General features: G+C 42.0%; 1 protein-coding gene across 3 annotated transcripts in view; it reads left to right on the forward strand.

Moving 5' to 3' along the window:
• ME3 (malic enzyme 3) overlaps positions 1-15,459 on the forward strand; it is a 163,139-nt gene extending 147,680 nt beyond the window's left edge. For 2 of the 3 annotated variants that reach the window (XM_040426369.1, XM_040426370.1), the window contains exons 10-15: positions 2,145-2,258; positions 9,899-10,004; positions 10,712-10,854; positions 11,342-11,515; positions 11,770-11,868; positions 14,761-14,922. In XM_040426369.1, the coding sequence (XP_040282303.1) occupies positions 2,145-2,258; positions 9,899-10,004; positions 10,712-10,854; positions 11,342-11,515; positions 11,770-11,868; positions 14,761-14,922 (798 nt within the window). Of the gene's footprint in view, positions 1-2,144; positions 2,259-9,898; positions 10,005-10,711; positions 10,855-11,341; positions 11,516-11,769; positions 11,869-14,760 lie in introns of all 3 variants that reach the window. The other variant, XM_040426371.1, reaches the window with a different exon arrangement.

Genomic DNA, 15,459 nt, shown 5'->3' on the forward strand with positions numbered 1-15,459 from the left:
AAAAGTTCTGCATTGAGGAGTGGGGTAAAATTTCCTCAGACCGATGTCGAAGACTGGTAGATGGCTACAAGAACCGTCTCACTGCAGTTATTTCAGCCAAAGGAGGTAACACTCGCTATTAGGGGCAAGGGTGTCCTATCTTTTTCCTCAGTTAGAATAGGCATTTTTGTAGAATGACATTTACAGAAGATCTTGAAAAGACTTTTCTTCAGTTTTCTTTGTTTAGTCGGATTACTTTAATCTCTCTGTATTGTTGAAACGGAGATGAAATAACCATTTTTTAAAAATGTTACAAAAAACCACATGCTTTCAAAGGGTGTCCTAATTTTTTCACATGACTGTAAGTACCTGATGCTCCCTGCAAGAGATGAGCGAATTTCTGGTTATTAAATTCGTTTGCGATTCGTTTACTGGTAAAAGGTGAACTGCGTTATGGATTCTGTTTCCACGGACCATAACGCAATTCTATAACTGGATGCATAACGGAATGCCTTTAGAGGCATTCCATAATTCATTGCGTAATAATAGAAGCCTATGGGCTGCATAACGGATCCGTCCCGTTTCTGTTATGCAGGAATGGTAACGGAATCCATAACGCAATTCACCTTTTACCGGTAAACGAAGCGTGAACAAATTTCTAAATATGAAATTCGCTCATCTCTACTCCCAGCATTAATGCTTAGAGCATCAAATCATTATGTACCTGGCTGGCGGCCATGAGGAGGGCTTGGGCGGCCCCCTGGGCATTGGCCCATCAGGAAATTTCCCTGTAGGGTCTATGGCCAATCCGCCCCTGCCCACAGGGGTGTTATGTGTAATTAAGGTGGGTTTGTAGGTCGTGGAAAACCCCTTTAATCGCCCCCTAGTGGTGGCTGCAGGCAGAATTCTCTCATTTACATCTCATTTCAAAAGATGTATTAGGGCTCATGCACACAACCGTATGTATTTTGCAATCCGCCAAAAAACGGATCTGCAAAAAATACGGATGACATCTGTGTGCATTCCGTATTTTTTACGGAACAGCTGGCCCTTCATAGAACAGTACTTGCCTTGTCCGTAATGCGGACAGTAATAGGACATGTTCTATTTTTTTGCGTAAAGGAAATGCGGACATACAGAAACAGAATGCACATGGAGTAACTTCCGTCTTTTTTTGCTGACCCATTGAAGTGAATGGTTACGCATACGGTCTGCAAAAAAACGGAGCAGACACGGAAAGAAAATACGTTTGTGTGCATGAGCCCTTAAATTGTATTCAGTTTTATTTTTTTTGAAGATTTGAGTCTTGTCACCCGGGTGTAATATAAATCCAGTTATTCAGGCATGGAGCCCAGATAAGAAAGCGTCTCATGTCAGGCTGACACACCAGTTATGTAATGCCGCCCTGTAATCACATCACTTACTGCCAGAACATTGATTCTCACAGTCAATCTGTACACCACATCTCACTTTGACATTCAAAACCGCCTGTGATTTCGGTTTTCGTCTTGAATTACGCTGCGTGATCCAATCCACTTCTGAGGTGCTCCTTAACCCTTTCCTGCACCGTGACACAACAGTACTTTAAAATGGTTGTCTCACTTCAGCAAACAGCATTTATCATGTAGACAAAATCCATATTGCCTCCTTTGCTGACATTATACACTGCGCATTTCCAAGGGTCACGACCACCCTGTTATCCATCAGCAGTGGTCGTGCTTGCACGCTATATGAAAAAGCACCGGCCTCTCTGGTGGCTGGACCATGGGAGCGCGCATAGGTACGCATGAGCAGCAGTGCCCATCCTAAACCCTTATATGCCAGGCCCCTCACACTGATTCTACTTACCTGGCTCCCCGCGCCGCTACTGCGGCCCAGCATATGGGGAAGCATTTGTTAGTGTCGGATAACCCCTTTAAACCAGCAAAGGAGGCAATATGGAGAATCACAATACATTAGTAAGTGACTTGTATTCACTTTCTCTACGTGATAAATGCCACTCGCTGAAGTGAGACCACCCCTAATAGTTCAGACACGAAGTTCATAAGGATAATGTGAGCAATACATCAATGAAACCCATGGAGTCTACTTAAATGAAGAGTCAAATTAATAGATAAGTGGTCTCCTACATTGTGTATGTGCATAATATTGTCTGTATCCCTCAGGCTGCCATGGGAATAGCACATCTCATCACCATGGCTATGGAGAAAGAAGGGATTCCTAGAGAAGAGGCGATCAAGAAAATCTGGATGGTTGATTCAAAGGGACTTATAGTGAAGGTGAATGGATATATTATTCTTACATAACTGTACATGATCTGACCAAGTTTATCAAATAATGATCTACTGGCACCATGAAGAAAACAGCCAAAGCCCTCTATGGAGAAGAACTACTATAATACTGCCCCTGTGTACAAGAATATAACTACTATAATACTGCCTCCTATGTACAAGAATATAACTACTATAATACTGCCTCCTATGTGCAAGAATATAACTACTATAATACTACTCCTATGTACAAGAATATAACTACTATAATACTGCTCCTATGTACAAGAATATAACTACTATAATACTGCTCCTATGTACAAGAATATAACTACTATAATACTGCTCCTATGTACAAGAATATAACTTCTATAATACTGCTCCTATGTACAAGAATATAACTACTATAATACTGCTCCTATGTACAATAATATAACTACTATAATACTGCTCCTATGTACAAGAATATAACTACTATAATACTGCCTCCTATGTACAAGAATATAACTACTATAATACTGCTCCTATGTACAAGAATATAACTACTATAATACTGCTCCTATGTACAAGAATATAACTACTATAATACTGCCTCCTATGTACAAGAATATAACTACTATAATACTGCTCCTATGTACAAGAATATAACTACTATAATACTGATCCTATGTACAAGAATATAACTACTATAATACTGATCCTATGTACAAGAATATAACTACTATAATACTGCCTCCTATGTACAAGAATATAACTACTATAATACTGATCCTATGTACAAGAATATAACTACTATAATACTGCCTCCTATGTACAAGAATATAACTACTATAATACTGCTCCTATGTACAAGAATATAACTACTATAATACTGCCTCCTATGTACAATAATAAAACTACTATAATACTGCTCCTATGTACAAGAATATAACCACTATAATACTGCTCCTATATACAAGAATATAACTGCTATAATACTGCTCCTATGTACAAGAATATAACTACTATAATACTGCTCCTGTGTACAAGAATATAACTACTATAATACTGCTCTTGTGTACAAGAATATAACTACTATAATACTGCTCCTATGTACAAGACTATAACTACTATAATACTGCTCCTATGTCCAAGAATATAACTACTATAATACTGCCTCCTATGTACAAGAATATAACTACTATAATACTGCCTCCTATGTACAAGAATATAACTACTATAATACTGCTCCTATGTACAAGAATATAACTACTATTTTACTGCCTCCTATGTACAAGAATATAACTACTATAATACTGCTCCTATGTACAAGAATATAACTACTATAATACTGCCTCCTATGTACAAGAATATAACTACTATAATACTGCTCCTATGTACAAGAATATAACTACTATAATACTGCTCCTATGTACAAGAATATAACTACTATAATTCTGCTCCTATGTCCAAGAATATAACTACTTTAATACTGCTCCTATGTACAAGAATATAACTACTATAATACTGCTCCTATGTACAAGAATATAACTACTATAATACTGCCTCCTATGTACAAGAATATACTGTAACTGCTATAATACTGCCCTCTATGTATAAATCTATAACTACTATAATACTGCTCCTACGGTGCTAGAAATTTTAGGGTTCCATTACATAAAGTGATGTCATATCAGCAGTCAGACCCCCACTGATCTTGAGAATGAAGGGGTCACAGTGCTGCATCCCTTTAAAAGTTTCAAGTGCACAAGAGCTGTAAAGGAGATGCAACCCCTTCATTCTCCGGATCAGTGTGGTCTTAAGTCCCAGCAGTTGGACCTTCACTGATGGCACACTGTGGTGATATGACATTGACATTATCTGATGAGAAAGTATTTATAGTTCTAGCGCTATAGTTGGAAGATAAAACAAGAAGACATGACACACTGTTGGTAAAGGCTCAAATGCTCCCGCGGCTCAGCCATGAATGAAACCATCAGAACTGAGCTGTGATATGTTACTGCTTTTTGCACCCAGAATTTTGTAGTTTGATTCAAAGAGAGAATCTAGAAGGGTTTTAATAGCTTTTGTCTCTTTCTCAAGGGCGTTGCTTGTTGAGGCGCGCAGCCTGTTGTGTGACGTAAGGTAAATTGTAATCTAGCGATCTAGCGTAGACCTAACCTTCATCACAAGAAATCTGGCACTAATACAAGTACATCGGAGCTCTCTAAAGGGCCATTCACTTGGCGTTATTTTCTGCAGAATTCCATCGCAGACCACTGTGTCAGAATTTCACTGAAATCCCACCGGCAGCCTCGTCATTTCTGCCTCCCATTTATTTCAGTGGGAGGCAGCGCTGGAGATCGCAGAGTGGCAGTTTAAAGTTATGGCCCTGCCAAGATGGGCATGTCCCTTCTACCACGGCTTTAGGACTCATGGACACGAACGTATTTTCTTTCCGTGTCCATTCCGGGGGTTTTTCCGGACATTATGCCATTCATTTTAATGGGTCCGCAAAAAAAACTGAAGTTACTCTGTGTGCAGTCTGTTTCCGTATGTCTGTTCCGCAAAAAAATAGAACGTGTCCTATTATTGTCCGCATTATGGACAAGGATATAAAAAAAATTTTAGATCCGTTTTTGCGGACCGCAAAATACGGTCGTGTGCATGAGCCCTTAGGGTCCATTCACATATCCACAAGTGTTTTTTCAGTCCTGAAATTGCGGATCCGCAAAACACGGACACCGGCCATGTGCATTTCGCATTTTGCGGACCGCACATGGCCGGTCCTGTGATAGAAATGCCTATTCTTGTCTGTGGCTGCGGACAAGAATAAGACACGCTCTATCTTTTTAGCGGGGCCGCGGAATGGAACTACGGATGCAGACAGCACACAGTGTGCTGTCCGCATCTTTTGTGGCCCCCTTGAAATGAATGGGTCCGCACCCGTTCTGCAAAATTGCGGAACGGATGCGGACCCATTCATACGTCATGTGAATGGACCCTTAATCTGCTATTCCGTGATTCTTAGTTTTGCCTCCCATTGAAATGAATGGGAGCCAGAAACCACCAAGAAAACCACGTGGCCGCTGGCAAAATTTCAGCACAGGTGGCAGCATTAAAGTCCATCCAAGTGACAATAGTGCCTGTCGAGGAGGGGGGGGCGGGGGATATATCAGGCAGCAAACAGTCAGTTCTTGAAGTTGATGTGTTAGAGGCAGGAAAATTGGAAAGCGTAAGGTCTGATTGAGTTTGACAAAGGGCCAGATCGTGACTGCAGAGTTTGACACAAAGGCATCTTAGGTTCCTCACTTTTCCATCATGCTTCCTCTCCTGGTGCCCCAACATTGTGATCCTGTCGCTACCCCCAATACTGTACACGCTGGGCTATCCAATGCCTCCAAATACTATACTGCAGAGATGCCATACAAAGCCCCCCCCCCCCTCGCAATAGTGCTCCCAAAAGTAATAATTCTCTCCCAGAGTTCTCTCTTTGGTAAAAGCAACCCCATAATGTTCCCCAATAGTGATAATGCTCCCTTAGAGTGCCCCATTAGTAGTGCTCTTTATTGTGCCCAATAATTATAATGCCACCCCATAGTACCCCAGTAGTAGTAATGCCCCCAAGGCAACCCCAGTAGAAATGAAACCCCATTATGCCTCAGAAATAATAAGGCACCCCTATAGTACCAAACAGTAATAAGTAACCTCTCTATAAGGCACCCCTATAAAGCCCAAGTAATTATAATGCTGCCATCTAGTGTGCTCAGCAGTTATAATGCCACTCTATAGTGCTCGCAGTATTTATAATGCCCCACTGTAGTGCCCCCAGTAGATATAATGCCCCCTTAGAGTGCCTCCAGTAGTTATGACAAACCCAAATTCTCATAGGTCTCTTCTGTGGCCTGAATTGCCTGTGTGTGTGTATATGTATATGTGTGTATATGTATATGTGTGTATATATATATATATATATATATATATATATATATATATATATATACAGTACACCTTCTCATTCAAAAAGTTTTCTTTATTCTCATGACTATGAAGGCATCAAAACTATGAATTAACACATGTGGAATTATATACATAACAAACAAGTGTGAAACAACTGAAAATATGTCATATTCTAGGTTCTTCAAAGTAGCCACCTTTTGCTTTGATTACTGCTTTGCACACTCTTGGCATTCTCTTGATGAGCTTCAAGAGGTAGTCCCCTGAAATGGTCTTCCAACAGTCTTGAAGGAGTTCCCAGAGATGCTTAGCACTTGTTGGCCCTTTTGCCTTCACTCTGCGGTCCAGCTCACCCCAAACCATCTCGATTGGGTTCAGGTCCGGTGACTGTGGAGGCCAGGTCTTAACACTTGTAGTGCATCCTGAAGTAATGTCATGCATCAGACAAAGCTCAACCTAAAAATAAAAAAAGCAGCAGCGGAATGCTTGGATGAAAAAACACAAAGTTGGTCGGGTCATAAAGGCTAAAAACTGCTTAGTCCTTATAGGGTTATAGAAAAGCCCTGTTAGATTTTACTGCGCAGGCTGGCATGGACTGGGTGGAATCCGAGGATAATTGCTCATATTTGCTGTGTGCTGGCTCTCGCAGATAAGTGGCTTTTCTGCCAGGAAATAAAGAAAACCATATTTCCATTCCTGGTCCTGGATAATGTCTGGGGCCGTTCGGTTTTATCATGCTGTGGGTAGTAAATAATTCGAATAAAATCAAAACATTAGCGTCGGGTGCTGCGCTGGGCTGTAAAAGCTTCAGTGCCATTGACTGTACACAGATGGACACAAGGTCAATAAAAATTTTACTGCACAAAAATTTTGAGACCGCAAGAATAATCTGCAACATCTGTGGCCGTGTTCACGGTTCACTAGTTCCTATTGCTACTACATCAAGTTAAAGGGGTATTTCAAGCTTATGGCATGTCCGAAATGTCCGATAAATGTGGAGAGCAGAGGTCCCATTTGCGAGTGGCCGGAGAGCATAGGTCCCGTTGGGGAGTGGTTGAAGAGCAGAGGTCCTGTTGGGGAGTGGTTGGAGAGCTGAGGTCCCGTTGGGGAGTGGTTGGAGAGCTGAGGTCCCGTTGGGGAGTGGTTGGTGAGCTGAGGTCCCGTTGGGGAGTGGTTGGAGAGCTGAGGTCCCGTGGGGGAGTGGCTGGAGAGCAGAGGTCCCATTGGGGAGTGGGCAGAGGTCCCGTTGGGGAGTGGCTGGAGAGCTGAGGTCCCGTTGGGGAGTGGTTGGAGAGCAGAGGTCCCGTTGGGGAGTAGCTGCGCATGTGCATGTCTCTCTCTATTCACTTCTATGACCAGCTTCACCATGGGATCAGGGACCCCCATTCTCCACATAGGTGGGACCCGCATCTATCAGACCTTTATCCCGGGAATACCTCTTTTTAAGAAAGAATTTCTAACATTCCCTTAAAAATGTAACTTTTTTTAAATTTTTTATTGCTCCGATACATCTGAAATGAAAAATTATGAAATTCTGCCAATAGTCTTGATTTAAATCACCCTACCGTTTTATGTGTACAGCTCTCAGGCAGAGGCATGCCACAGTCTCCTTGCCTGCGCAGTCAGATCCTTCAGTCACGCTCCCTTCCATCTTTCCCTAGTCGGGAAATTTGGAGCGTTTAAAACACCTGGCCTAGTCTGCCTGGGAATGCCCACTTCTGGGTATGGCTTAGACAAACCATGCCCATTTTTGAGCAGAGACAGGCTATATTAGCCAGGATTGTCCGTGAAAATTTGGAATAATCTTAGTAAATTTGGGACTGTTGACAGCTATGTGAGTGCAGGATCTGACCCTACAGAGTTTGTATGTAGCCTCTTCTCCTTCCAAATAATAAAACCTCTTTGTGCTCATGATTGTTCCTCTTCTCTACATTCACTTTCACTTGTTAGTGCAGCAGTTTGTGCTCCAGAGCTGCAATTTACACAATTATTCAGGATAGAAGTTGAAGCCCTTGTCAGCCATCTTGGAGCTTACAGATACATTTCTATAATCGCCCATTCTTCTCATAAAAAGCTCCAAGTTATAACTTGCCACCTGTCCGCAGTATGTGATAGGTGGGGGTATGTCCCTGAGCACACATGCACCCCACCACTCCAGTCAGTCTTTGGCAGTCCCGTAGAGATGAATGGAGCTGCAGCGCTCAAATGTGACTGCCGCACAATTCATATTCTTCTGATCATTGTGGTTCCAATCAGGGGCGTAGCTATAGGGGGTGCAGAGGTAGCAGCCGCTATAGGGGGTGCAGAGGTAGCAGCCGCTATAGGGGGTGCAGAGGTACCAGCCGCTACCGGGCCTAGGAGCCTGAGGGGGGCCCAAAGACCCTTGTGCCACATAAGAAGACACCGGTATTATCGAAAGTGCATGCTGGTCATGTTACACCTCTGGCTGGAGAGAAGGGGTTAGGTCAAGAATTTAGCATGGGGGGGGGGGGCGTTGCTGTTTCAATTTTTGCCGCAGGCAGCACAAAGGCTATGTGCTTAGTACTCTAATAATGTTTGCATCACATAACCACAGTACTCAACTAATGCTTGTATCATGTAACCTGCAGCACAGTACTCCAGTAATGCTCGTATCACGTAAGCACACTACTCTAGTAATGCTTGCAGCACGTAAGCACAGTACTCAACTAATACTTGCTTATCCTTCTTTCTCGATTAGTAATTCTATATTTAATAATAACAGTGACTTATTTTTGCTTCCTATTAGATATGACTGGATTAAGATCAAAATCTGGTTGTCACTGGCCAGTACTAATCATTTATTAAATTAAACAGACACGCCACCGTCAGTAGTGTCCTCAGGGAATTTGTGGCAATTCAGGTCAGGAAAGCTTCAGCTGACTGTAGTGGTAAATGTAGCACCAGCCATTCAGAGGAGTGGACCACCATGTAATACTTTGACTGCCTGGGTCTACAGTACTTATTTAGTGGCTCCCTGGCCTTGCTCATAGAATGGTCCTTAGTGAGGGACACCCCTCTATAGCATCTATATTCCCCAAATGGACCTTTTACAGACAACCCTTCCGATACCATCAGCTATACCCACACGTCTTTCCTTTATGAAGGGAATTCTTGTCCCACTCCACAGGAGACCTTGTTCCTCCACTTATCTCCTGGAATCAAGTGTTTTAAACCTTACTGATTGCCAGAAGGTGGACCCCCCCCCCCCCCCCCCCCCCCCCCCCCCCTGCTCCCAGCTGCAAGACCACATTAGGAGGAGTTTGAATGAAGTGGTGTTTGAACATGCACCCTGTTATGGCCCGGTGGTTGAACCTCCACCCATCCAACATTTATCACATCCTATGGACAGGTGAAAAATGCTTCAGACTGGATTATTCTTTTACGTGGACTTCATCTCTTAGGTGTGCTGTCTTCTGACTTCAGAGTTCTCATTATTTCTCAAGATTGGCTCCATCCATCTTCTTGATGCTCATTCCATTTTTTCAGCTCTTTATTTTCACTATGCTAAGTGCCAGTCTAAAGTGAAGGCCATTTGGAGTTTCCCATCATAACTATTCATTTTGTTTGATAATTTATTATTGTAGATAATAGCTTAATACTACTTCTATTTCCTCTCCTTCAAAGCCATGGTTGACGTCTTCCTGGTCATCTTAACCTCTGTTGTTAATGTTCATTTTTCTGTTCTGTTAAAGGGACGAGGAAACCTGAATCATGAAAAAGAGATGTTTGCTCAAGATCACCCTCCAGTGAAGACTTTAGAAGATGCTGTGGAGATATTAAAACCTACATCAATTATAGGTTGGTAGAAAATCTCCATGCCCTGTATGCACAGTGGTGGCACTTATTATGATTCAATAAATTGTGGACATCACATGTTTTGTATAGATGGAGGGTCCTCAGAATCCTGTCTTGAGGTTAGTCCAAGTAACACCAGTGTGACAACAAACACAAGGAGCTGTCATTTGATGGTCCCTAAGTCAGAAACGGTATGCTTTACTGAAAACAGAAGCTTAGGTAGAATAGAGAGGGCCACAACATCTCAGTGGGGCCCCACCTTAGAGCCGGTTTATACCACCACACGCGCTGTATGAGATGTATTGCCCTTATCCGCTTTTCCATTGTTTTGTTGTGAATGCTTAAAGTTATCGACCTGATGGTTGCAGCTCCTGTCCTCTCATGTCTACATGACGACATCTCCTGTCCATGTTTTATTGGTTCATCCTTACTATATGGACCATCAAATGACAGTTCTTGAGTGTACATGGTTGGACTGAGGTCCCTTGGGACCACCTGAGGAGATGATTCTGACGACCCTTCACCTACACAGAAGATGTACTGTCCACTTTTAAAGAAGTCGTAGTCTTCGTTACTATTGTGCATGCAGGACATATCATCGATAAGATCTAATAGGTTATTACTGAATCATCCCATAAGAAATACAACTTTGTGGGAAGCCAAATGTCATGAGAAATGATGGTGCAATCTCTGGTTGCTTTTTTCTATAGGTGTTGCTGCTATCGGAGGGGCATTTACAGAAAAGATACTGAAAAACATGGCTGCTTTCAATGAACGACCAATTATATTTGCACTAAGTAATCCGACCAGCAAAGCAGAGTGTACGGCAGAGCAGTGCTATCAGCTGACAGAGGTATGGACCATTTCACTGATTTGGCCACTGATCATGTGACTAGGTGACCACATTCATTGGCTCTAGGTCTGGTAGATGCAGTCAGGTGACCGGTGAACATAATGTCACACTGAACAGTACACATATGTAACAGGTATCATTTTGGAAATGGTGTATATCGAGGAAAAATTAGCAATAATAAAAAATGAGGCCCCTTTCAGCAGCTGATTGACACTTGCAAACTCAGAAATACCAGCCATAGGAAGTCCTGGTACTCCCGTCCTTTCTTATGGTTTTCAATTTTGTTTGCTAATCTTGCATCACCTCTAGAGATCACATCTCTCTACAAGTTCTCACCACTAATTAAAATGGATCTAAGACCACCATGGGAAGGGCATCCACTCTCCAAGGGGCCTTATGGTAGCCAATAAGGTTTTTAGGTTGTCCAAACCTGTTACCACAAAAGGTAAAGTCTGGATACTCACAAATGTCATCTTCCATGCACCAGGGTCGTGGTATTTTTGCCAGTGGAAGTCCGTTCTCTAAGGTGACTCTTCCAAATGGTCAGACCTTCTACCCTGGTCAAGGAAATAACGCGTATGTCTTTCCTGGCGTGGCTCTGGGGATCATCGCATGTGGCGTCCGACATATCTCTGAAGACATCTTCCTGGCCACAGCAGAGGTACGTATTGCTAACCTTGAATGGAATCCCTACCTTTCAATAATATTGTCTATATGGTTGGCAGTTGACAATCTAGCTTTTATGGTCTAGCTACCTGGAAGGAAGCTGTCAACAAGCTGCTATTGACAGGTCTTATTATGGATTTTGCAACTAGCTCAGGTTATCGGGGCATGAACAAAGAATCTGATCGTCCAACCTACTTCTCTTTTATCTAATATTTATCTGAATCCACCACTAACTTTATGTCCTTGTAGGCTATTGCTGAAGATGTGACTGTAGAAAATCTAGCCGAGGGCAGATTGTATCCTCCACTGAGTTCTATAAGGGAAGTGTCCTTCAAAATTGCTGTCAAGGTAAGTGTCTCCAGTCCTGTCAGGGTTCATCAGTCAGATAATTTTGTCTAAAGTCCTTGAGTCATCTTATTTCAAGTGATGATAAATTATACAGCTTCCAATGCAACTCCCACAGGGCTAGGATCCTGATCAACAAATCTGCCTTCAATAAATCCTGTACATAGACTAAGGGTTATAGTATCAAATTCTGGTTTCCCTTGGTCACCACTAGAGGGAGCTTACTGCATACACAATTAACTCATAATAATAATAACGGTATGCAATAAGTGTCTTAGCTCCCTGGTGGTGGTTTCTAATAGAATTGTATGATTGGCCTCAATCTGTGCAGGAGATTTCACATTCAGTATCAGAAAAGCAGAACTCAAGAAGAAATAAGAAATGTCCAGCACAGAATGTTAGGCATGAAAATTGGCACATTCACCGAAAAGAAAGCCCCCATTATAACTTGTGCAGCAGCTGTATTGATCATCACCCTGCTTTCCTAGAAATGGATATAAATAAAAACCAACAGAGCAGAACATTTTCATCAGCGTGATGAAATTCATTTTATATTAAAGGGTCCGTCTCACTTCAGCATTTTTCACTGCTTGTATCCAGGGGTTACGACCACCCTGCAGTCCAGCAGCGGTGGTCGTGCTCGCAGTATACACTGCTCGTATCCAGGGGTTACGACCACCCTGCAGTCCGGCAGCGGTGGTCGTGCTCTCACATCTCTTTGGTGCCCGGAACTGTGGGAGTGCGCAGATGCCGGCGCTTTTTCCTATAGTGTGCAAGCACAGCCACCGCTGTTGCATTGCAGGGTGGTTGTAACCTCTGGATATGAGCAGTGTATAATGTGATGGAAAAATGAATCCAGCCAGTAAAGGAGGCAATATGGATAGTCGCAATACATTAGTAAGTGCCTTGCGTTAACTTTCTCTACATGATAAATGACATTTTCTGAAATGAGCTAACCCATTTAAGGACAAATGCCTTTTAAGGCTGGGGCTCCAAAGAGTTATTTTGTAGTGCGACTTTCCTATTTTAACCATTAGAGGATTACCTTCAGGTGTATGAAGCAGAGTAAACCCCATGTCATAGCTATGTATGGTCTAACTTTTCTGAAGGTGACCATATTGAAGACACACTCTCCATTACTGTATTGTCTTTATGGACAAGGTAGGTTGTATCTGCTTTGGAGATGATGGACAGAGAAATGTCATAGATTATTACAGCGTGCAGCCTGTGTGCACTGTATAGTGTTACTATCCTGCCATCATATCGTCCTCCGGCAGTACAGTATAATATATTAAAGGCATTGTACACCTTCGGGAGCATGTTTGTTTTATAATTGCATTTTAACCCTTTTTGATCTAAAAATAATTTTTAATTGGTCTTTATTAAAAGTGCTGAGATACAAGAGTGAAAAATCAGTCTGCAAGCAGTCACAGTCTGTTTTTTCTTAATCCCGTCATCTGACAGCTCATGTGCAGCACTTATTTGTGATCGCCTGACCTCGTAAGCACCCATTTAAGCCATACCCTTATCAGTTTGATAACAATTGAGCTATAATGAATGTTTATGAGGTCAGGAGATCAGAGATAAGAGCTACACATGAGCCATCAAATCACAGGCTTCAAAGAAAACAGACTGTGGCAGTTTGCAGACTGATTTTTTGACCCTTGTAGCAAAGAAACAGCTGAACATTTTTAGCTGCTAAATCCACAACCAAAACTCGCCAATAGTTTTCCCATTGCATTTAATGTTGCAAACTCCACCTTATGCGCACAATGTAAAATAGTATAGATTATTTTTTTTTCAGTAGCTGATTTAAAAAAAAAAGTGCATGTCACTTGGAAGCAGATTTAATTGATGATTTCATAGAAGTCAGTGGGGAAACAGGGATACCTCAACCAAATACTCTTGTGAAAACTCCTCTAAAACCTCCACCAGAAACAACCTATTTTTAGCTAGTAATCTCCTACTGATATATTTACCACTGATTTTGCCATGTGAACTTAGCCTAATAATAATGAGATGACTGCTGATTCTGTCCCAGTCCTTACAACAAAGCTAGCAATTGATCTGCAGAAACCAGGGATTGTTAGCTTATTTTGTCTGCTCTAGTAACCAGCGTGAGAACGGAATTTGAAAACACGCTGAAAAAAATCAACACGGAACCTGCGCTGATTTTTTACGCGGTTTTTGCCGCTGTTTTTTTCAGCTTCTCATTCATTTTAATGGGAGAATCAAAGTGGATTCCGCTGCAAGATAGAGCATGTTGCTTTTTTTTCCACAATGTTTTTTTCAGCGTGGAAAAAAAAAAAAGAGAAGTTCTGCCTCCCATTGAAATGAGTAGGAGGCTTTTTAGAGGTGTTTTTTTTTGGTGCGGAAAACACGTAAAATACAGGGCTGACAAATGTGCGAACGGGCAGGATGTTATTTATGTAGGGAATAGAAATAAAGAAATAAAAAAAAATTACAAAAATTAAAAAAATGTTTTCTACGTTACACCTGAGTTTAATGTTATTTTCTGATTATACATTCCCTAGGAAAGTCGCACTTCAGTCTAATGCAATGTTAGTTATGTTGACAACAGATCTTTAAAAGTATAAAAATGTCTGAACCAACTTAATAGACTCAATATATAAAACACCCTTGTGCGTGGTATCCCGTACTTGTTGAACCGGCACCCTATTATATAATATTGTAGAATGCAAGGGCTCAGACATTGATCGATGACCACAATAGAACATGAACTGTGCAATGTTCCTGTAAAGTGAAGGCTGGAGCACACGTTAGGCGAGAGTTTTTATCCCTGGCTCCTTACATAATATGTTCATCCTATAATTGTGCTCCTCAGTCTATAATAAACCTGTCTTCCATAACCGATTCTTCTCACCATGTTCTTAGATTGTCGACTATGCCTACAAGAATAACTTGGCTTCCTGGTATCCAGAACCCCAGGACAAGGATGCATTTGTGAGATCCTTGGTCTACAGCCCAGAATATGACTCCTTCACCATAGAAAACTACCAATGGCCGGAGAACGCCATGCAGATACAAGACGTCTAGCCTGCACCCTCTGATGGTCATTGCAATGGTGCACTGTTAAACACTCCACTGGGAGGACTCAAAGAAACAAGAGCATATCACATAATCAGTAAACCATGAAAGAATCGTCACCTGGAATACAATGAATGTACAAGAAGCTTACCCTTACCAAGTCGTCACCTGATCAGCAGGTTTAATGAGAATCCATTATGCCGTATAACATGTCTATGAAGTTCCACCATGGCTTAAGGGGCACCAGCCTTATTCTGGGGATTTGAAGCTAGAGTCCATTAACCGTTATATGCAAATTATCACCAAATTGTCACAAACAACCGAGACCAGGGTACTAACCTTGGAGTGAACAGGATCCTAGCTGAGCAAGTTATCCTGAAGGCTAGGTCTACATGGTGACTTTGGCCATAAGGTATATGGCACGGCCAATGAAAGTGAATAGGGTCCAACCTACTTGATTTCTCGGGTCACATCGTGACTCCCTTTAGTTATTTGGGATGCAAAGCTACATAGGTGTGTCATGCCCAGAGTCGCCCTGTAACCCTA

This window comes from Bufo bufo, chromosome 3 (genome assembly GCF_905171765.1).
Source record: "Bufo bufo chromosome 3, aBufBuf1.1, whole genome shotgun sequence".
Taxonomy (NCBI): domain Eukaryota; kingdom Metazoa; phylum Chordata; class Amphibia; order Anura; family Bufonidae; genus Bufo; species Bufo bufo.